Source organism: Rattus rattus, chromosome 1, assembly GCF_011064425.1.
Source record: "Rattus rattus isolate New Zealand chromosome 1, Rrattus_CSIRO_v1, whole genome shotgun sequence".
NCBI classification, from domain to species: Eukaryota; Metazoa; Chordata; class Mammalia; order Rodentia; family Muridae; genus Rattus; species Rattus rattus.
The window spans coordinates 118,806,371-118,828,618 of NC_046154.1; the positions used below are offsets into that span (position 1 = coordinate 118,806,371).

Sequence of the window (22,248 nt, forward strand, 5' to 3'; positions counted from 1 at the left end):
CACAAAGGAGGATGATCCTGAAGGACTGCTGTGAGTTCAAGGCCAATCTCAGCTATGTAGTATGCTCTAGGCTAACCTGGGCTGGAGAATAAAGCCTTGTCTCAAAATAAAAGTATATATGTGAACATATTGTATCTATTCTCATTGTGCCACTTGTCTCAGAGGATAATCGGGAGCTTAATTCTATAAAAATGATTAATAGGGGCTCATACTTAATGTTGCCACTTTTGGGGTAATTAAAGTGTGAGTATGAAATTGGAATATGCTTAAGTAAAGGAAATTGAAACCATTAAAGAAGGAAAAAAGGCCAAGTACAGTGGCCAATTATTCTACTTATTATAAAAAGAAAATCTGCAGAGATAGCTCAGTGGGTAAAATCCTTGAGAGAATTCCAGTCTCAGAATCCAAGTCAAAACAAGCCAGGCCTGCGATCAGGTACTTTGTAGTCCCAATGTTGGGAAGCGAAGTGAAGGCAAGAAGATCCTGGTGTTGCTTCGTGGCATTGCTAGCTTCCCAGACCCTCATCTACTTGTGCTCCAAGCCATTGAGAGAATCTGTCAAAAAAAAAAAAAAAAAAAAAAAAAAAAGAAAAGAAAGAAAGAAAAAAAAAAAGAATAAAAAATAGTAGGTCGTGGCCTGAGGAATGACTTTCAAGGTTGTCCTCTGTCCTCTGTCCTCTGTCTCCACACACATGTGCAAGAATACCTTCACACACAAACATACACTTAGCATACATATACATAACCATACACAAGAAAACAAAGAATACTGCATGAAACCAAATTCAGCCAGCAAAATGCACTTAATAGTTCAATGTCTTTTGCTGGAAAATGGTAAGAAATTTTGATAAAATGACTACAGAGTTGTAGCAAATGTCCCTTTCTGGATTGCTTGTAGACCCTGGGTATTAGTCATTTGAGCCTCTGAGGGAGATCAGAATCATCATTTCATGAGGATCCTGAGGTTGGCTGTGGTACATGACTCCCCAAAGATAGAATCGCGCTCCTGTTCTTGTTACTCTTCCCCGGAGTTGAGGGTGATGTCGTGAGCATGTAAGAGAGAGTCAGAAACCTCAAGCTAGTTCCCCTCAGTCTTCAATTTGCAGGCAGAATTTTCCACTTTTGGAGGACAGAGAGGCTCAGCTCTTTGTTTGCTGCGTCAGTTGTGCCCTTGCATTGTCTGGGGTGGAAACCCCAGGCCTCTCCTTCTTGAGTGAAAGCATAGGACTCTACTCACGACTGGTGGGGAGGTGGCATGTAGGAACAACAAAAAATAGCAAGGCCTGTCAGATGACTCAGTTGGTAAGGGCACCTGACAATGACTAGAGGCAGAAGTTTGATCACTGGGCCCTTACGTGGTGGACCCAAACTCAGACCTATTCTGACCGAAGCACGAGCCCAGCTTTTCTAACCCACTGCTTTGGAGATGCGGTCAGTATCCGCCATTGTTGCCCTGCGTACTGTGTGAGCGCTTACCATATCTTGGTAGCAGAGACAAAGGCTGTTCGGCAGTCACTTGTCATCCATCCTCTCTGGTATACATTTATCCACTTGACACGAGTTTTGTGGCGAGCTGTACAGGGAAGCTTAAGAAAAATGCTTTCCTCTTGTCTTGATGATGAAATGCGTTTCTCACTCATGGTAGCATGGTGGTAACTTTTCATTCCTCCTGGCAGTTTTTAAAAGACTTATTTGACATTGGGGAGCCCGCGGTGTATCTTTAAGGTGCAGTTCAAAAGGAAAAGACAAGGCTGCTCATTTTCAATTTTGGCTGAAAAGTCTTAACTTTGACTGCGGCACTTCAAAGTTAGAGAAAACTTGGTCTTAAAAAATGGAGGCTGATACGAGACGGCAAATTTAATGACGGCTGTATCTATAGAAAGCTGTTAAGATACAGATTATCCCTCCTAGGGTGGGGGAGGGAGATCAAACTGCCAATCTCTAAACTAGACTGGGAAGGAGACGGAAGGAATCTATCTTTGCAAGCGCTTTGATTGCAGGGGACAGGACAGCAGCATGTGGCATCGTAACCTAGAGCAGACAAATCAGCCTGATGACATTCAAAGCCGGGAATACCGCTGCAGGCAAGGGTACTCCAGAGTCGGAGAAATTAAAACATATAGAGACTGTTATTAATTTCATATCTATTTTTGTATAGTCAAATCTGTATGCAAATCCTTAGCATCTCATTTCAGCAGATTAATCTGAAGTGAAGAGTGGTGTGTGAAGGGAATGTAATGATGAAGCTCTTTGGAATAAATGCGGGCTGAAAACTTGGAGGCTTCCTGAAAGATGTATTTTTTTTTTTTTTTTAAGAAAAAATACGGCGAAGAAATAGATTTGTTTACATGCTCGTTTGTAAATTACTTCAAAGGGAAAAGCAATGGAGGCGGTTCCCCCCAGTTTCCCTTGCAATCCCGACTTGGCGAAATTACAGCCCCTGGGTTTGGCAGGCGCCTTTGGGGAAGCCCTTCTGGAGGTAATGATGCCGGACCTTCATTTTTTATTCCCAAGTAGTGATCCAATACCTCATTTTTGAACGATATCACAGGAGGGAAAATTTTCGCGTCATGCTAAGGAATCTAATTATTGAGTGCAGATTAATAAAAATCATATTATGGATGCCTCCGTGGAAGCGAATAAATATCGAAGAGCGCGCGCGGTGATCAGTTGTACCCCATGTAGCAGAGTGGGTGTGGTAGCCACACTGTAATTCGCCGACTGTATGCTTAGTACGGAGTGCTCTAAATATGTTGCATATTGTCGTAAAGTGGGTAGTTTTCCACAGGAGACCTTATTTCTAAAATCAAGTAGAGCTGCTTTTGGAGTTTCACAGGAAGAACTGGGAGCCTGGCCTCCTGTTTGCTTTCACTTGGAGAAATGATCAGAGGTGACCTGGACATTAATCTGGTGACTGTGGCCCCGAACACAAGCACTGGCGTTCTTCCTAACCTGCATCGCGTGTGTGGTCTCGATAGATTCATTTATTCTTAAGAGGTTATGCCGAGAGAGAATTCTCCAGCGTTCTGTTTTGAATCAGACAGGAAGCAAATATCAGGGTAGAGGAAATACAGCTCTCATTTTGATCTACAACTGTGTTGGGATTTCAACTTCAGATCTCTTAAATGGGGCTTCTTTTCCTTTTACTCTGTTTTAGAAATGAGACAATAAACCCAGAGAATGCTTTCTTTAAAAAAGGGAATCTCCTTCCTTTCGTTCTCTGTAGACGAAGCTTTCGTTGATGGTAAAAGTGATGTCTTGCTTTGTATAAATAATATGTACTTTAAAAGGTGACTGAAAGCTACAGAATTACTTTTAAAAAGAGAAGTCTGTAGTTAATACTAGCAACCATTAATTTCATGGAGGATCCTATCTCTTTACCAGGGTTTAGGAAAATGATTGGCCTGGACAGGTGCCCATCTCTTTATGCATCTAGCACTATTGGAATTAATTAATCTAAGACAGCTTATTAATTAATTAAGACAGACATATCCAACCTCTGGATTCTGACTCACTTACCTCTTGATGCTGGAGTTGATGGTGAAGACTTACTCAGCCTTTGTACTGTCAGAGCGAAAACCAAATTGCTGGGTGGCCTAGGACAGTCAAGACAGAGATGGGAATAGAGTTTGTAATCAGCCCTATGGAAACACGAGGTTTTCTTCAGCACCAGAGTGAGCAAAAGAAGGACTTTGGAGGAAAGCTGCTCCATGAGTGCATCAGGCACATTTGGTCGTTCCTCAAATTGCAACCTGTTCCCCTGTAATTAAGCCCTGTGAACTTGCTAGTTGGTGCCTATCAAAGTTAGGCTCATTTCCTCTCCTAAAAACCGGGGAAAAGGACATCCTTCTCCTTGATGATTATATTTCAAAGAGATCTAGGTCCTTAAGAAAGATATTCTTGTTTCCTAAAAGTGGCAAGTGTCTTAAAATAATTGGCATTTCAAAGAGACAGAGAAAGTCTTTGCAGTTACACCTAATCTAAAGTAAATGAATTTTAAAATGCAAGGTCAGGGTCTTAGCATCAGAAAGGAGCCTAAGCTAAGAGAAGAGAAAGCTAAGCCTTATGCTCGCTCAGTCTTATGGCTGTATATCTTCAAAACTAGCAGGGATGCCCTATAGGAACATCTTCTGCACCCAATCAAGTTTTGAATCCGAATTTAAGAATCAAGTCTTTCTGATACTTGTTAAGAATATTCTTTTATACTATCTGCAGCTACTTATGGGTGGCATTTATAAAGACGGGTGTCTGTTCCCACATTCTCACTGTTAAGAGTAAAGGTTCAACTAGAATTGAAGATGTCCTGATTGTCCAGGACTCATTGTACAGCACAAACATGAAAAGAAGCATGTCTAAGAGGAATACTCTTTGTCCCAAATGCTTGGCACCAAGTGTTTGGACATATTCAGATTTCTAGGTAGTTATATGTCAGGGAGGGCAACCATTTCTAAACACAAAATTCGTTTACAGTTACACACAGAGTCTAAAGATAATTTTATAAAAAAAGGCCACAGTAAACACAGGAGGATCACTTTGAGGCCGGATGTGAGGGCATCTATTGTGTTATCAAGTCTGCAAATTCAAAAAGCTTCAGATTTTGAATGGTCTTCCACTTATGTGGGGGAAAAAATAGGAAAAATAAGTTTAAAGTATCGACTTCTGTGGCTTCCAATTAAATAGAAAGTCTGAAGTCTCTTAGGTTTAGCCCTGTACAAGAGGATGTTTAACAACATTTGAGGTCACTGCACTGGAGACCTGTAGAGCATGTTGTCCCATTTGGTAGCCGGTACTCTCCAGCTTTACTTGCCGTATAAATGCTTGGAATGTGGCTTATCTGTGCTGTGTCAAATATACTCTGGACTTCGAAGATCTTGTATGAAAGAAATCCTCAGAAAATTTTCTATGGATTTCACATTAAGGTATTTTCATCAAATCGAGGTAAGTAAAATGCATTGTTAACTATAATTTCTCTGTTTCTACTTTATAATGTGGCAATCCATGGATATTGTTATCCTCTCCTACATAACATTTACTCCGTCTTTTGATAGATAACGACTTTTGCTGTATGTATTCTTCCAAGGAAATAGCAAACTATCACCTTGCTAATGCACAGGGCATGGAGTTCTAGCTAAGCTTAGAACTTAGCTAAGGACAGGGAGTGCCTCGATAAATCTGTCCCTAGAGCAAATTGCATAGAGAGAAATTTCATCTGTGTGTACTATGTTTACCCCAGTCCTTTATCCTTTATCTGGCCATGCAGCACATCTTGCTAGAACTAGAAGCCTCTGGCACCCTACTCATTACTCGCTCTCAAGCGACTGGTACTGACATGCTCTGGAAGGGGAATCATCTCCTAGACCACATTTCTTAATGGTGGCATGGGTTCACTTTGAGAGCAGATACTCAGCAGTATTGAAGTGTCCTTTAATTGTAGCTCCCACTTATTTGGGAAGACCGCGTTTCTTATTCGTGAACAGCTCTACAGTGTGCTACTCTGTTACAGGTGGGGTGACCAACACAGCGCAGTATCAGAACAGACTGATGGCGTACGAGCCTAAGCAGGTAAGACGTTCACAAGAATTCGTTACTTACCTTGGTTAAAATGCATTTAAAAAAAGACCTCCACGGGAATTATTAATTAGAACACCACCGTGTGCACCCTCAGCTACCTGGGGAAAAGAGAGCATTTGGGGGAGGGGGGCTGTGGTTCCATGCTCTCTGGAATGCCACAGAGCTAGGCATACTGTAGAGAGGATTTTGATTGTAGCTTTGCCCTTCCATAAGGGATGCCATTGGGGGCAGGAGACATCACTATGACCTTGTTATTCTCAAATCAAATAATGTCATTTGACCTCAGATATCGCCAGTGGTGTTCTACATCTAGGACAAACACAAATGGTTTGTGTGTGGAAGTCTGGGAATGCCATGCTTCTAACAGCTGGGTCCGTTCTATCCCCTTTTCTCCTAGAAGAAGAAATGTTTTCCTTTTCTTTTCCTTCTGTCAAAATAGCTACAAACCATGCAGAAGTGCTCGCCGAATGTTGCCTTTTCCGCGGCTTGGATTTGAATGTGACAGCCTTCCAACATGGCGTGACCCGGAGGTTTACTGTCCATTAGGGCAATATTAGGATTGGAAACAACAGGTTGCCTTTGGCGGCTACACCTGGGTCAGCACCACAAGGATGTGCACGGTGTCCCCAGTGTTTCTGCTGGGTTTTTAACGATGACTTGACTGAGAAGGCATTCCTCCTTTTACAAGTGTGTCTCCTGATATTATTAGAAGCTGTAGATTGCCGAGATCGGATGTCCATGGGTCAGCCGTCTCATGAGGGATCACTAATTGCAGAAGCCCGAGTTCGGTGCACATATGGTTAAGGAGGAAGCCAGCATTAACACTGGTGAAATGAGTTCCGTTTCATGTTTGTACACACATGCTCTTTTTAAAAAATTCTGCCGGCATATTGTTTACGGTGGGTACCGGCACACATCACATCTGCTTGCATCTCGCTCAGAATCTCAATAACTCCATCATTCAGCCTCGATGCTTATTCCTCTCCTAGGCCTTTGTGGAGAGTCGATAATGCCTGCCATCTGCCACAGAGCACATCGCTACCTGCCAACAGGCAGGCTGGGGTGACCTCTGCTTCCCCACCGCTGATTAGTATTCACACGCTAGCTTATTAGGAGTGACCCTGCCAGGCCTCTCTGCTTCTTTGCCTTTGCAGCGGGTGGCGGCTCACCTGGCAGGCACTGCAGTGAAGGAAGCTAAAGATATAATCAGGGGATGTAGGCAGGCTTTGCAAACCAGATGGCATCTACAGTCTTGTGGCAGGGGACTGGACTGCTAATGCAAACACTGATTCCTAATACTGTAATAGGTTATCGCATAGAGAGCACCCAAGATAAGCATCGTCGGAATTTTTAAATTCACTCAAGCACAATGCATTAAAGCTATTTCTTAGCAAAAATGGTTGAAATCTAGCTCTGACTATTTATTAAAGACTGTATTTGATTAAGGAATATTCTATGTTCCAAGGAACCAGACAGTATAAGCCTCTCAAACTAACAATTCTGTTTTGTCTGCAGTTTATCCTGAGAAATTAGAAATGAGATAATGTATGCCTCTAGCAAGTCAAGGCCACAGTATGCATGCCTATAGTGAACAAGGAACACACTCTATGTGCCTATAGAGAATAAACGCCACACTATGTGTGCCCATAGTGAATAAACGCCACACTGTGTATGCCCACAGTGAATAAACACCATGGTGTTTGTGCCTGTAATGGATAAATGCCACATCACATGTGCCCACAGGGAATAAATGTCACGCTCTATATGCCTATAGCGATAAGAGCCCATACTATATATGCCAATGTTTATACAAGCATGTGTGTGCTTGCAGTCTGCCTTTTTCTTTGCAGTTTTGTGAACTGGTGAAATTCTATGCATACAAAACATCATGTGATTTTCCTGGTTCAAGTCCAATTTTGTCTTGGCAAAAAGGGAACGAGGTTCTTCCTATATGTTGAGTGTTTCTGACAAAGGGAGTGGTTAGGTTCATTGACTGATCTATCACTTGCTTTACGTGTCTGTCCACCAGTTAGCTGGGCTTTAAATGTAAAGACAAGGTTGACTTTCTTCTCATTTTTAAAACTTTTATTGCATTTTAAATAGGAATCTTTTGTTAAAAGGAGCTGATCAGAACTTTCTTATTAAGGATGATTTAGAGTCAAATATTAACGATTTCTCCACTCTTTGGCATCGTCATATAAAGCTTGGCCTTCTACCAATGTAAATAAATATGTCTAACCTGATTTTACTCTATTTGGCAAATGGCATAATGGTAAATGTGCTAAGACTGAGAGAATTCAGATACAAAGGAAATGGTAAATTTATTACTGAGCCGAGTGTTAGCTGTGACCTCAGGCCAATTTTCAAAGAATAGGAAAGTAACCTTCACCCTAACTTCTGTGGGATCTTTGTTACTCAATGTTTATATGCCCCCCACCCCACTTTTGAGACAGGGTCTCACTACGTAGCCCTGTCTAACCTGAAATTCAGTACATAGATGAGATTGGCTTTGAACTCACAGAGAGCTGCTTGCCTCTGCCTCGTGAGTGCTAGAATTTAAGGTATGCACCACCACTCCTGGCCCTAATCCCTGTATTTTTAAAACAGAGGCCAGGCACAGGACATTTATGACACGCAAGGCATTTTCTAAGTCATGACTGGCTATCACATAAGTTCTAGCATTCCAATTGTATAGCCGAGGGGGTGAGCACGGGTGGGGGGTGGCCAGTAAATTGCTTAAGATTGCACAGGAATTATGGCTTAATCGTCTCCATCTAGATGGTTTTAATTATTACACTATCTTCTATACTGTACTGACCATGTGCTGAGACCTACGTACTCTCCATGAGCTAAGCACCATGAAATTTTATAATCACATTATAAAATGTAAAATGCCCTATAAAATGCAAACCTACCAAAAATGTTTAATGTAAGCTCTGAGCTAGGATTATGTAGGGATTTTTGGTTTTGTTTTTACATATAAAACCCATACATTTTAACACATAAATTATATGCATATAAAATGTGATTGACACTAGATACTGTTAGCAAGGCATCACCCCCCTTTGGTATTTGTGAGGTCTCTTTAACCCAATGCACCTGACCGTTTTTGTTTTTTGTTTTTGTTTTTTTTTCCAGAATAAGTGGATAAGTCGCAGCCCTATGCTACAGAGAAGGGTCTACCATTCCATGGCTGCTGTCCAGAGGAAGCTTTACGTTCTTGGAGGCAATGACCTAGATTACAATAATGACCGAATTCTTGTACGTCATATAGACTCTTACAACATTGACACTGATCAGTGGACACGCTGTAATTTCAACTTGTTAACTGGCAAGTATCTCTGCTTAAGCAAATTCAAAACAAAAACAGGGGCCGGAGAGATGGCTAGGCAGTTGAGAGTTCTAGTTAGTCTTCTACAGGGTGCAAGTTTGATACCCACTACCCTGTTAACCTCCCACAACTCTCTGTAATTTCAGTCCCCGGGGGATCTTTAGGCCCCTTTCTGTCCTCTGTAAGTACCAGGAACACATGTAGTAAATACACAGGTATACTCGAAGATAAAACTCACACACAGATAAAATACGCAACATTCTTGAAAATGTCTAAAAATAAAAACAAAAGCATAAAATACTGAAGAGATTCAAGACATCCCCATACTTGTTTCATGGACAGCCCTGAATATTATTATTATTATTATTATTATTATTATTATTATTATTATTATTCCTTTACCCTGGAAGGCATGCATGATTTGTAGCTAAAGGCAGGGCTAGTGCAAGTGGCTGGGAATCTAGTTTCTACCTTGCTTCTGTGTAGGTTCTCACACGACCAAGAGAAGCATATCATCTCCCTTTCCACCAATTGATACTCGTGCGAGAACTTTGATACCTGTAGGAGGAAAATGGCACCATTTTATATTATATCCCAATTGTATATTATACATATACAACATTATATATATATATGTGTGTGTGTGTGTGTGTGTGTGTGTGAGTGTGTGTGTGTGAGTGTGTGTGTGTGTGTATATATATATATATATATATATATATATATATATTTAAAAGTCAGGGTGCCATATTCATCATAACAGCTTGAACGACCTTCTGATCCTCCTCCTTTTCCTAGGGTCACAGTTGTGCGTCACCACGCCCAGTTGTAGATATTTCTGGGAATTGATCATGCCAGGCAAGCACTCTGCCAACTAAGCGGCATCCCCAGCGCCAGGAAGTAACTTTTGTTCTACTTCTCATTGCTTAGTTCTTTTTCTTTTTAATCTATTGAGACTTCCGGAGAATGGTGGTCTTCATCCTTTCTCACCGCTGCGTGTTGCTTCTGTGTAGTCTAGAAGTTAAACTTTACAGCTGCTTTGTGCATAGCAGCTGCGTTTCTGACCACCTATCCCTACCCATGTGCTTCTGCAGAGCAATCACAGATGTGTCCCTGACACATGACAGACCGGAATGGGCTGAGTGTCGTAATAATGTACTTACCCTGACGGTCTCGATGGAGCTCTCTTTTCAGATCCTATGACTAATATCCACTAATGGTAGGATCCCTGGCCTGGCTCTTTTAAGTCAGAGGAAAATCACAAACTATAAGTGGTGGGTTAGAGTAGTTCCGGTAGACATTTAATATGTGGAGTGAGCATTCCTTCCCTCCCCGGTGCTGCTGGGAGGCCACACTGGGAACACAACCAGGGGTCCGGATGCGTTTTATCGAGCTCCTCCTTTCTTGCAAAATGATGTTTGGCCTATTGTAAGTACTGAACTCTCGGGTATAGTGAGTGCTATCTCGGATCCCAGATCCCCGGATCTGTGACTCTGTCTCCAATTATTACTCCAGTCAATCCAGTGTCAGCTCATCAACAGAGACTTTCACTCCCCGGTTGCCTCCCGGGAAGAATGTGTGGTAGTGAGTTATTCTGTCTTCTCTTTTGACATGGGGAGGCGAGTTCTTTCATCATCTTGGTGTGTCACTATTTAGGGACAGTGCCGACTAGGCTCAGCTTGAGAACTCTAATATCATCTTAAAACTGTTGACTACGTAAAGGGAGAAGGGCAGAGACTATCCGTTTGTTCTGTCATCTGTCTTCGTTTGAGACGTGGGGGGTGGCTCTGTTTTATTGCCCCAGGGCTACTGTTGTTACTTTGTAAAGGTAAGCACTTGTGTATATTTATGGGCACGAATTTTATATGGAGCACAAGGAATGCTTTACATATCCAGAATATCCCTTATTCCCACCATCATAAATTAATGGCCTACAAAATAATATGGAATTGTTGGTTCTATGTACCTTAGTATTGCTATATGTAGTGCTACATTTAGTAAGGCATCGGCTAATATATTTTGGCCGGGTCCTTACTAAACATGGATTCCCTCTTTAAGCAGGAGTGGCTAATTCATCTTAGTTCTGGAGACAGAGATTAATTGCTGCAAAATTCCCGTGGAGTACACAAATATGCCACAGGGGGAAATTGTATCCCTTGGTGGCAAAAGGGTTAATTAAAACATGCAAGAAATAGAATTTTTCTTTCTATTTAATTCTCTTTACTTTAGGCCAGAATGAATCTGGAGTCGCTGTCCATAATGGGAGAATATATTTAGTTGGTGGATATTCAATTTGGACAAATGAGCCTCTGGCTTGTATCCAGGTGAGTGGTTGAAGCTCCTTTTGAAGTTTCTGCAAGGTTCAGCGAGGTTATGTTTTGCAATTCAGCTGCAGAAGGAGATATTTATGTGTAGAGAGAGGCTCAAGGTCCCTTTCTTTGTGTAGCTAGTTCAGCCTGTATCCTACATCTTAGATATGATGCCTACAACATGATTGAGACCTTTTAAAATTAAGCTGGGCGCAAGCTTTAAAACATCTATAAAATATACCCAAAATGGAGAACTTTGGATAGCTTACCCCTTCTTAATACATTTTTTTTAAAAAAAGAAACTTTGGCAATAGTCACTTTGTACTCCCACAATTTTAAAGATACCCCATCTTCATGAATTTTGTACATTGTAGTTTGTTCATTTTCATAATTGTTGCCTGCAGAGGTGTGCTTCCTTTCTGGCAGAGGATCCTAGCAATAGTGGTTTCTGGGTGGTCTGATAGGATAACTTCTGCCCCAGAGTATAGCCTTACCACTTCACAAGAGAACAGCACAAGCTTGCCTTGGCAGGGAGCCAGCCAGGTCTCTCCAAGTAAAAATGCACGCTTTGTTGCTAGGAGGTCTTATTCCTAATGCTCTGCCTAATTCTTACTAGTTTTTTTTTTCCTTGTGTTCTCTGGTAAACTCTTGATGTATCTTAGCCCTGACTTTCTTCTCTAACATATCCTTAGAATGACTCACTTTTTTAAACCTAATATTTGTGGGAAAACTTTTGAAAATTGTTTTTAATAGTTTTTAATGTGGCAAATGATTCTAGCATTGTTGTTGTTGTTATTTTCACAAAAGCAGTTTTTATTTGAGGCAAGGAAGTCTGACCCCATAGGACTGGAGTTCTAAGCACTCAAATTTAAGTGTTAGCGGCATGACTTGGGCTATAAATCTATCTTGCTTCTCTTTGATTGGAAAGGGTACTTGTATTTAAAGTCCTCCAGATGGGAAGAAGAAAGACCAAGAAAGACTGAAGAAACACTTCAGCTACTGGTACTGCCCTCCATATTCTACGTCAAACTAACAAACTCTCACCATCTGGTCTACAAGGTGCCACCCAGTGCAGAGGGACAGGGGCCACAGGACACCTACAAAGCACGCACCCTTCAGTTCCTGTTGTAGCTGAGAAGAGTGGCCATGTCCTTAAAGTTCTCAGCAGTGCATGCTGGTGTCACAGACTTGGGGATCACTACCAAGTTCCTTTGGATGGGGAACTGGATCAGCACCTGGGCTGTAGTTTTACTGTATTTGGCTGCAATTGCCTTGATCCTGGGATCTTCAGGAGAGAAGGGTCTTCAGGCTTGGCCCAACGCCTGCCAGGAGAACCAAGGGGACTGTATGCAATCACCACGATGCCTTTGCAATGGCAGCTTCTCCTGAGTTAGGTATGGGTGGCACTCAATCTGGTTAATGGCAGGCTTAGACATTAAGCCAGGTTTGTTCAAGATCCTCTCAATCTGAAAAGGATTGAAGTTGGAGACGCCAATCGTTTTTACCAAACCTTCATCCACTAGTTGTTCCATAGCCGTCCAACGTCCACAACATCGGTGTCAGTAGGAATCACATTTCCTGCTGTATCCAGTGGGAAATAGTCAGGCCCAGGCCCAGTGAATAAGGTAGAGGTCCAGGTAGTCCAGCTGCAGGTTGCTCAGCGTCTTCTGGAAGGCCCCTTTCACCATGCTCTTGTCCTGGAACATGCACCACAGCATGCTGACAAGGAAGAGATCCTGGCGCTTCACCACCTGCTCCTTGAGCTTCTCCTGGAGGGCCACCCCCACCTCCTTCTCATTCTGGTCCACCTGGGTGCAGTCAATGTGGTGATACCCTATGTCAATAGCAACCTTCACAGCTCACCTCAGTCACCTGGCCAGGAGGAGACTTCCGGGTGCCCAGGCCCAGGGTAGGCGTCTTGGCACCGTTGTTGAGTTCCAGATTGCTAGGGGTTGGGGATTTAGCTCAGTGGTAGAGCGCTTGCCTAGCAAGCGCAAGGCCCTGGGTTCAGTCCCCAGCTCCAAAAAAAAAGAAAAAAGAAAAAAAACAAAACAAAACAAAAAAAGCTAGCCATGATTGCTGCACATTACACACACAGACCTGCAAATATGCCTATCACCATTCTGATGATAATGATGGTGGTGGTGGTGGTGGTGCTGGTGATGATGATGATGATGATGATGATGGTGATGATGATGATGATGTCTCTCTATGCAATGGCTTGCCTGGAATTCATGTAGACCAGGGTGGCCTCAGCCTCTAAAGATCTGCCTGTCTGCCTCCAGAGTGCTGGCATGAAAGGTGTGTACCGCCACACCCGGCAATTCTAGCTTTTTAGTTTTCACTCAGATCTCATAAGGAGTATACCTGGACGTGGTAAAACACGCTGCCATGTAACAGAGTTGAACGAAACAAAGAACCTTAGGACTTTGTCACAGTGAAAGCAGTATGCAGCAAAACATGGGGGCAGATGTAGCTTAAGAAGCCAGTAGATGAATTTAAAAATAAATTGAAAGCAAGGTGATGACCAGGAAACAGTAATGGAGTAAAATCATACGGCACTAAGAAGGACATGGATATGCTGGCCAGCAAACACTGTTTTCCCTGAGGAGTGGCTTGCCTTCATCCATGCATGTTTTTGGCAGTTTTCAGTCCTAAGGGTCTACTTTACCACTCTTCTGAATTGAGAAGCCATTGGATTAGGAGGGAGTATTCCACAGTGCCGGGAGGCTACTTTGTAAGTTAGGAGACTTCATGGGATTACTTATACAGCGGAATGAAGTTTGCCCTTTCACTAAGTTGTAAAAGGCATGATTATGGATACATTTCTACCAACATTACCATTAGAATAGCAGTGAATACGAGATTAAACTATAAGAGAAACTTAGGAGACTCTTCTAATGAACGTGTTAATTTTAAGAGAGCAGAATGCCGGTCATACTGCAAAACTTTTTCAAGTCTCTTTGGCAACTTAGTGTGTAAGACAGAACATTTTTAAAACAAAGAAAAGATACTTCATGGTGATATTATTTTGTTTTATCCCCAAACAGTTTTTCCATAGAAATCTGAGTAACCTTGTACACTAATCTTTTCTGTATTTTTGAAGTTCTTTGCCTGAATGTATGTCTGGGTTCCACATGCATGCAGTGCCCACAAAGGCCAAAAGAGGGCATCAGATCCCCCTGGGATTCAAACCCGAGTCTTCTCCAGGACCAGGAAGTGCTCTTAACCACTGAGTCATCTCTCCAGTCTGCTTGCCCACCGATTCAGTGTTAATAATGTCTGGCTATTCAAGAAGTGAATGTGTGCACATTTTAAAACACCAAGGACATGACATTCAAGAATTTCCTCTGGATTAAGGTCACCCTAAAAGAACAGATTTTAAATTGTAACAAGTGCTTGCATTATCAGAGTAAAGTTTACCTCCAAGATCCCATCATAAAATATATCAGTGCATTATTTAAAAAATGCGGATAATTCCATGTTTCAGTAGCATCTGGGATATTCTGTCTATTCCTGTGACTAGCACACTGGTTCTACAAAGCAAAGGAAATCGTGAGAAAAGAGTTTTCTCTTTCTTCAATATCTGTGTGTGAGTGTTGGGGGCACGACCACTTGCCACCTACAGTATACACGTGGAGGTTAGATAACTGACTGCCTGTGGAGTTCACTTTCTCTTTCTGCTATGAGTAAACTTACTCTTCTTGGCCTGGCAGCAAGTGCTTGGACCACTAAACCTGGGCATGCTTTCATCGTTCACACTGTTATGTGTCTGTGTGGTGTGCCCATGTATGAGTACACATGTGTGTATGTCTGTGTGATGTGCCCATGTATGGGTACACATGTTAATGTGTGTATAGGCCTGTGTGTGTGTGTGTGTGTGCTGCGCATGCGTGTGTGCACAAGTGTGTAGGTAGTATGTGGAGATCTGTAGTTGCCTACAGGTTTTTCCTCCGTTGTACTTGACTTTCCTTATCAAGACAGGATCTCTCACTTGGAATATGCCACGTATGCCTACTCTAACCAGCAAGCCAGCTTGTGGATGGATCCTGTCACTGTCTCCCTGGAGGTGGAATTGGCCACACATCTATCTGTATTTTAAATGGATTCTGGGGATCTGAACTTTGGTCTTCATGCTTGTAAGACAAGCCCTTTATCCCCTGAGCCATATCTGTAGCCCAAGAATCATGTATGTATAAGAGCTCTCCTGATTAATAGATGTGAGCATACTTGTATATGGTTTATCATTTACAGAGGCATTCATAAGCAGAATCTTCATGGATAATAGCATTTTAAAGATTTCTTTTTAAATTTGTGTATGCATGTATGTGCGTGTTGTGGTAAATATCATTTGGGTGTTTCTACCCCACCTTAGATCATTTAGTTCCCAAATAAAAGACATGAAATATTTATAGCTATAACAATCTTTAAGGCACTAGAGCTGGGCAGATATCAATGCTCTATGCTACTTCGTCTATTCCTCTATCATTAACCCCCAGATATCACTTGCCATGTTTTGCTTGGGCCACTGCTATTCCATCAAGTCAGCCATTATGGCTATGCCCTCATGGTAACCCATGGCAACTTTTTCCCTTTTCCTCTCCCTCACGGTCTCTCATTCCATCCCAAGCCCTAGGAACCTTTGCTCTGACCCCTCTCTTCTGCCCAGCCCAGACTGTAGGCATCTTTATTAACCAATCAAGGATAACTTGGGGGTGGGCAAGGTTTACATAACAAAAGCTGGCATGGGTGAGGATCTGCTCATCGTGGAACAACCATATCTTGGGGTATAAAATTTATAGCATCTGAGTACAAGCAGCAGCAGACCAAGCTCCTACAAGTATGTGAGTGCCTTTGAACACATCGGTTCCCAGAAGCAGGAGGCACCGGATCCACCTGGAGCTGGAGTGATGAGTCGCTGTGAGTTGCCCAACAAGGGTGCTGGGAGCTGGGCTCTGGTCTTCTGCAAGAGCGTTGTGCACTCTAAACCTCTCAGCCATCTCTTTAGCCTCAGCAACAGCGTCCTGTATCATAGATCTTGCATTGCAGCTATCGGCAGCTAACTGCTGAGGGTCTTTTGGTCTTAACTAAGGCTCAAACGTTTCTACTCCAATGCCGACTTCAGATCTATTCGTTTTCATGGATTAACAGTAACATACAAATGGATAGAGAGTCCAGCCCTGTATTTAAAGGCTTGTAACTTCCTTGCTGGGATAATATCCAAAAGAAAAGCGAGACAACAGAAAGACAGGATTGGCGAGGGTGACAAAATGTTAGACAGTAAAAGTCCCTAGATGTACAACAGAGAGGTGGTGAGAATCAGACGCACACTTAAGGTATCAAAGTTTAAATATCCATAATTCTCCATCTGAGATTAATTTATAGTTGAGCAGTCTAATATCAGGGCTGATTAGTGAAGAGCATAGTTAAATAGTTCAGAGATTCCTTAGTATCCCAAAGTAATTATTTATTTATTTGTATTTTATTTTTTTGCCTTTAAAAATATCAGCCAATACTCTTGTCTTAGCAGACTGCTCCTCCTGGCCTGTAATCCAGGTTCATTTAACAGTCATTTGTGGGGTCAGTCACCTGGGGTGACAGACATAAGAAGCCATTTCAGCTACTACAGAGCTAGCATATGCTACTCCATGCATTGTAAGACAGTCCAGACTGAGGAAAGCTGGGAAGCTCTTCATTAACATTTGTCTAAATATTGAGTTTCAGAACCACAAGTAATACACTCACATGATATAGGTCCTGCAAAAGAAAAAAAAAAGAATTCTTATTAATTTAATGTCTGGCATGTAGCCTGACGTGCCTGAGGTGACCAGTACATACGGGCAGCTATGCGAGTGTACAGGTGATTTGTCTGTGTTTCCAGATTTTTCTACTGTTCTCCTCTTTTACTCTTACTTCCTTTTGGCTGGAGGATACGCTGGCAATCTGGCACTGTCGTTTCCCACGTGTCTCCTTCCTGCCAGTTTACAGGGGAGTGTTTTGGAGAAAATCTGCCAAAAGCTTTCTTTTTCCCTCCCAGATTAAATACATTACATCTGCTTAACATATGCAGTCGCTGTTGGGCCAGAGAATCAAACAAAAGCTCCCGGGATGATTGCCTCACCGTTATTTTGACTTCTAAAAATGTATTCATTTGGGTGGAAGGCACTAAGTCCTTGCTCTACTAGGCTACATCCTTGGGTTAAAATACAGGCTAGACCCACTGTTTACAGCCAAGTTATCTCGAGAAAGTCACTTAATTTTATGTTTTCTTCTGTGAAAATTGAAGGCAGTTCTTCACCTTGCATGGTTTTGATAAATATTTAGGTCTGTAATGCTGGCAAGAAGGATCAATAATTGGAACTAGGGGACTCAAGAACAGCACAGGCGTTATTCCATAAAAGGCCTGCAGAGGGGGCTAGAGAGCAAGAACCAGAGCCAGGGACCTACTACAAGGTTGGGTTTGTTGCAGGGGGGTGGGGGGAAAGGCCTGAAATCCTTTCATGTTCAACTTGTGGTCAGCCATTGTTGGGGAGATGGCTTAAAAACTGGCTGACTGATCCATCTAGCTATTTCTAGGGGTCCGTAGGTGAGAGAGTGCAGGAATCTAAACAATTTATTTTACCGCATGAATAGTTATTGTTCAATCCAAATGGTACAGCTTTACAAAATGATGCAGTTCTAGTTAACATTTCTGACTTAGTTCCACTGGGAAGGCAAATACGAAGGCATAGCTATTGCTCTTGTAACTTGTTACTAGACAAGGGCCTCACTAAGCAGAAAATTTGGACGGTGCTGTTGACACATCTTTGGTGGTGTCCTTGATAAAGGAGTTCAGTTCCTTGAATACAAAATATCCTAAAGATGGCAGGGCCCAAAGACTACCACGAACAGCAGCCAGCCAACTGGCAGCCAGCATCCCAGGCTGGGTACCGCCCCCTAGAGTTGGGATATCAGTAGAGTTCAGATGCTCAGGCTCAACAGGGCTTTTGGCTGCGCTCTCGAACTGACTGCTCCAAACTGGTTTATATAGAAGAGGCATTCTTCCTAGAGGAAGAGAGGTCCCTCCTTTCTTGTCAAAAAAAAAGAGGCCCAGAACACTGCCGTTTTAGAGACACTTGCAAATAAGGCCATTTGATTTAGGAAGATCGTAATTGTTTTGGGAGAGCATTCCTGAAGAGATGAGAACAAACGTCAACTCACCCTAGATAGGAAACTAAAGGCAGACCAAAGTATAGTTAATACCAAAGTCAAACTTAGCGGACTAATGAATTTTATTGGAATTATTTACAGGAATATGGGTGAGGAACAGAAATGACTCAAACAGCCGTGTCACCTCAACATGGTGGGCAGTGTTCCTTCGTAGTGCCTCAGTTAGCATGAGACCCTTCCAGCTTGTCTGGTTTTCCTTTCTTTAGGCAGTTTGGCCGCTCTCTGCTCCATTCAGGATACTTGGAGGGTCTCTCTGTCTTCCAAGCTGCCGAGCTGAGTCTCTTCTAAGCAGCGTGGCTTGTCTGAGCGTCTTCTTTGTAGTTTAGCTTAAAGAGTGACTCCGGGTAGTCTCTACTGTTTCTGAATTTGGGAGGAAGGAGAGGACGAGTATCGGGTCAGTCTAAGGGACTTCCTGAAGCTACTTAGAGTTGTTTCCTTCCTGTTTTAAGGAGCTGCCCTGCAGGATGGAGCGCTTCACCTCTTCTCAGAACACACCATTGTTTCCCCATGTAAACATCCTTTCCTGAAATCTCCTGGTGTTTCACCTTCCTTTCAGAGTCTATGTCTGAATAAGTTTCCCTACAAGATGGAAGGTTTTAACCCTAGAGGAACCTGCAACACAACAGGTGGCTATTTTCATCCAGGGTAGTGGTTCTCAAGCTTTTAAATGCTGCAACCCTTCATACACTTCCTCATTTTATGGTGACCTCCAACCATAAAATTACTTTGTTGCTACTTCATAACTGTAAGTTTTCTACTGTTATGAATGATTATACAGATTATCTGATAGGTGACCCCCCACCCCAAAGGGTCTCAACTCACAGGTTGAGAACCATTGATCTGGGTATCCTAAAGCCTTAAAGGCTGTTAAAAATAGGGACGTGAGGAGGGCATGCCGCTATGACTATATTGATGGCAGAAGAAGTACCCAAAAGTTCAGGGAGGGGAAGTAGGTTGAGGATGAACAGTTGAAATGATCACAGGCATTAGAGAAAAAAAGAAAGAAAGAAAGAAAGAAAGAAAGAAAGAGAGAGAGAGAGAGAGAGAGAGAGAGAGAGAGAGAGAGAGAGAAAGAAAGAAAGAGAGAAAAAGCTAACAATCATAGTTTGATTATCAGGAAAGAGGTCATCCTTTCATATGACACTGAAGTCAGCTGGTGTTCTGTGCAGGGCAGGGGGGACCAAGGAGTTGAGACAGAAGAGGTATGAGAAGGTGGTATTATTTTGTTTTGTCACCTTGACACAAGCTACAGTTGTCTGAGAAGAGGGAAACGTCCATTGAGAAATTATGTCCAGAAGCCTGGTCTGTAGGCAAACCTGTCAGGCGTTGGCCTTATTAGTGATTGATGTGGGAGGGCCCAGTCCACTCCGGGCAGAGCCACCCCTGAACTGGGGAGCATGAGGAAGCAGGCCAAGCAAGCCATGGGAGCAAGCAAGCCAGCAAGCTATACCCCTCCATGACTTCTGCTGTAGTTCATGGTTGCAGGTTCCTGGCCTGACTTCCGTCAGTGATGGAGACTGAATGACAAAGAGTTGTAGGCTGACATAAACCCTTTACTCCCCAGATTGCCTTTGGCCATGGTGTTCTACCACAGCGATAGAAACCCTAAGACAGAGATTGCTACTGGGTTCGGGGGCTATTGCTGTGACAGAATTAACCACCCATTTTCAAGAGAAATGTGGTATTTGAGCGTTCGGAATTTCGAGATCTGTTGTGGGAGCTAAGAGGATGAGCCTGAGCGCAGCACAGATGATGGAGCTTGGGAACTTTGAGAGGCTCTTGAAGACTCCCTCAAGTCATTGGATATTTTCAACTAAAACTCTTGGTTCCGGTTAGCTGGGGGTGAAGAATTAAAAGAAAAGAACAGAGCCAGTGACATGAACCTTTCCTTTTCTGGGATAATGGACCCTGGTTAGCTGAGACATTTCATGGTGATTTAGAAGAGACTAGCATCATCAAGGAGAAATCTTCTGGGAAATGTTTCCTCAGAGTCAGTAAACAAGCTGTGGTCTTGGGTGGGGTGTGTGTGTGTGTGTGTGTGTGTGTGTATGTGTGTATGTATGTATGTATGTATATCGGGAGGACGAGACTGTGCTTCCTGGACTTGGAAATGTATAAGGCTCTCAGGTTGTACTGGTTCTGAAGGCATAAGGGGCCATGAGAGTAGCTGAGGTTTGCCTGTGAGAGGCCAGGAGAGGATACTGGTGAAGGTGCAGCCTCAGTTGCCCTGGAAGCCTGAGGACTAAGGAGGTCATGGAGAGAAGTTGAGGCCTGGCACCATAGGGTAGAGTAAGAGTCCCTTAAGAGAGCCCAGCAGAGGCCATTGGTAAAGGGATAGCCAAGTGTCGGTGGAGACCCTAGCATTTTGGAGATGAGTTCTAAGGATGCAGCAACTGTGTGGTGAAGCCAGCCTGAACCTACAGCCACAGATATCAGAGCTAGAGACATGGAACCCTCTGAAACCTAGAAGATCTTCAGTCACGGACGTCAGACATTAAGCTATTCACACTGTTGGACTTCAGTGTTCCTATGATTTGAGTTTGACTGTGCCTGGGGTCTTCCCTTTGGAGTAAGAAAGTGTTTAACTTGTTCTTCTTTTACAGAAACTCACAGAGGCTTTGGATATTTTAGAGAGACTTTCAATTGTGAGATTTGGGGTGGTTTTTTATAAAGAGACTGAACTTTGAAAGCGCTTGAATTTATAAAGACTGAGGAACTCAAAAATCGGAATGTATTTTATATTGAAATATTGGTATTAATATGAAGTCTTATGGATGAAAAAGAAAGGGAGTATAGTTCCCTTCTGATGTGTGTTATGTCAAGCTGACAAGAGGTCAGTTGTACTGGGTTTTTGTTTTACCTTCTTCTGGGTAAACTGACACAAGCTAAAGTTACCGTACAAGGGGAAGTACAATTGAGAAATATCTCTCAGACTGGTCTGCAGGCAAGCCTGGATAGGATACTGTCACGACTCCTTTTGGTCATAGTTTATGACAGCGTCAGAAAAGTAACAAGTACATCTAGTAAGAAAATAATAATGCTAAGGGGCCTCTTCCATGACATGCATTTTTGAGTAATCCTTCCCTCCTCTTCTGGTGTAGGTCTTGGATGTAAGCAGAGAAGGCAAAGAGGAGGTGTTCTACGGACCTACACTTCCCTTTGCCTCGAACGGAGTAGCAGCGTGTTTCCTTCCCGCTCCGTATTTCACGTGCCCTAACCTTCAGACCCTGCAAGTACCTCACCACAGGATCGGCACGGTCTGAGAAGCCAGCGCTCCGTTAGAGCGCGTCACCAGGACACCGAGTGAGACCCTGACATTCGGATGCAGGGCGTGAACATCCTCAGTGCTCGATGCTTCCCTGTCTTGTCTTACAGGTCTAAAATTGTGCTAAGTACTAGCAAAAAAAAAAAAAATGAATAATTTTCTAAACCATATTATGGAGAACTTTGTCACTTCTTTCAGTGTACGCGAACATACACTATGTGTGACTTTTGTTGCCGTGCACCTTAGTGCCGTCCTATGGCACGTTATTGTTTTGTGGATCTTTAGAACATCCTTTGTACCCCTGTCCTACTTAGCGCCGTCTGGGATCATGTGACACCGTCCGTGAGGCACCTTACACCCATGGCATCAGTTTTCTCGTAGTCTTCTGTACTTACGCCTCGGTATTACTTAACATTCTGCAGCTCCGCTCAGAAGGGTCTCAGCAGAATGACATCATATCAGCTTTAAGTGCCACTTTTCCTTCAAGGTGACAGGCGTAAAGGACTTGGAAACGTTAGCTTTTCCACCTTGGTTACTCTGACGTTGTATCAGAACTTTATAGGGCTA

At 42.8% G+C, this 22,248-nt stretch overlaps 1 protein-coding gene and 1 pseudogene across 4 annotated transcripts in view; one reads left to right on the forward strand and one right to left on the reverse strand.

Moving 5' to 3' along the window:
- Positions 1-21,848, forward strand: part of Klhl32 (kelch like family member 32) — a 215,337-nt gene extending 193,489 nt beyond the window's left edge. For all 4 annotated transcript variants that reach the window (XM_032905088.1, XM_032905100.1, XM_032905095.1 and 1 more), the window contains 4 exons: positions 5,503-5,561; positions 8,709-8,901; positions 11,128-11,222; positions 21,518-21,848. In XM_032905088.1, coding sequence (XP_032760979.1) covers positions 5,503-5,561; positions 8,709-8,901; positions 11,128-11,222; positions 21,518-21,679 — 509 coding nt within the window. In that variant the 3' untranslated portion in view covers positions 21,680-21,848. The remainder of the gene's footprint in view (positions 1-5,502; positions 5,562-8,708; positions 8,902-11,127; positions 11,223-21,517) is intronic.
- LOC116885501 lies at positions 12,260-18,246 on the reverse strand (annotated as a pseudogene).
- Positions 21,849-22,248: the final 400 nt, after the last annotated feature.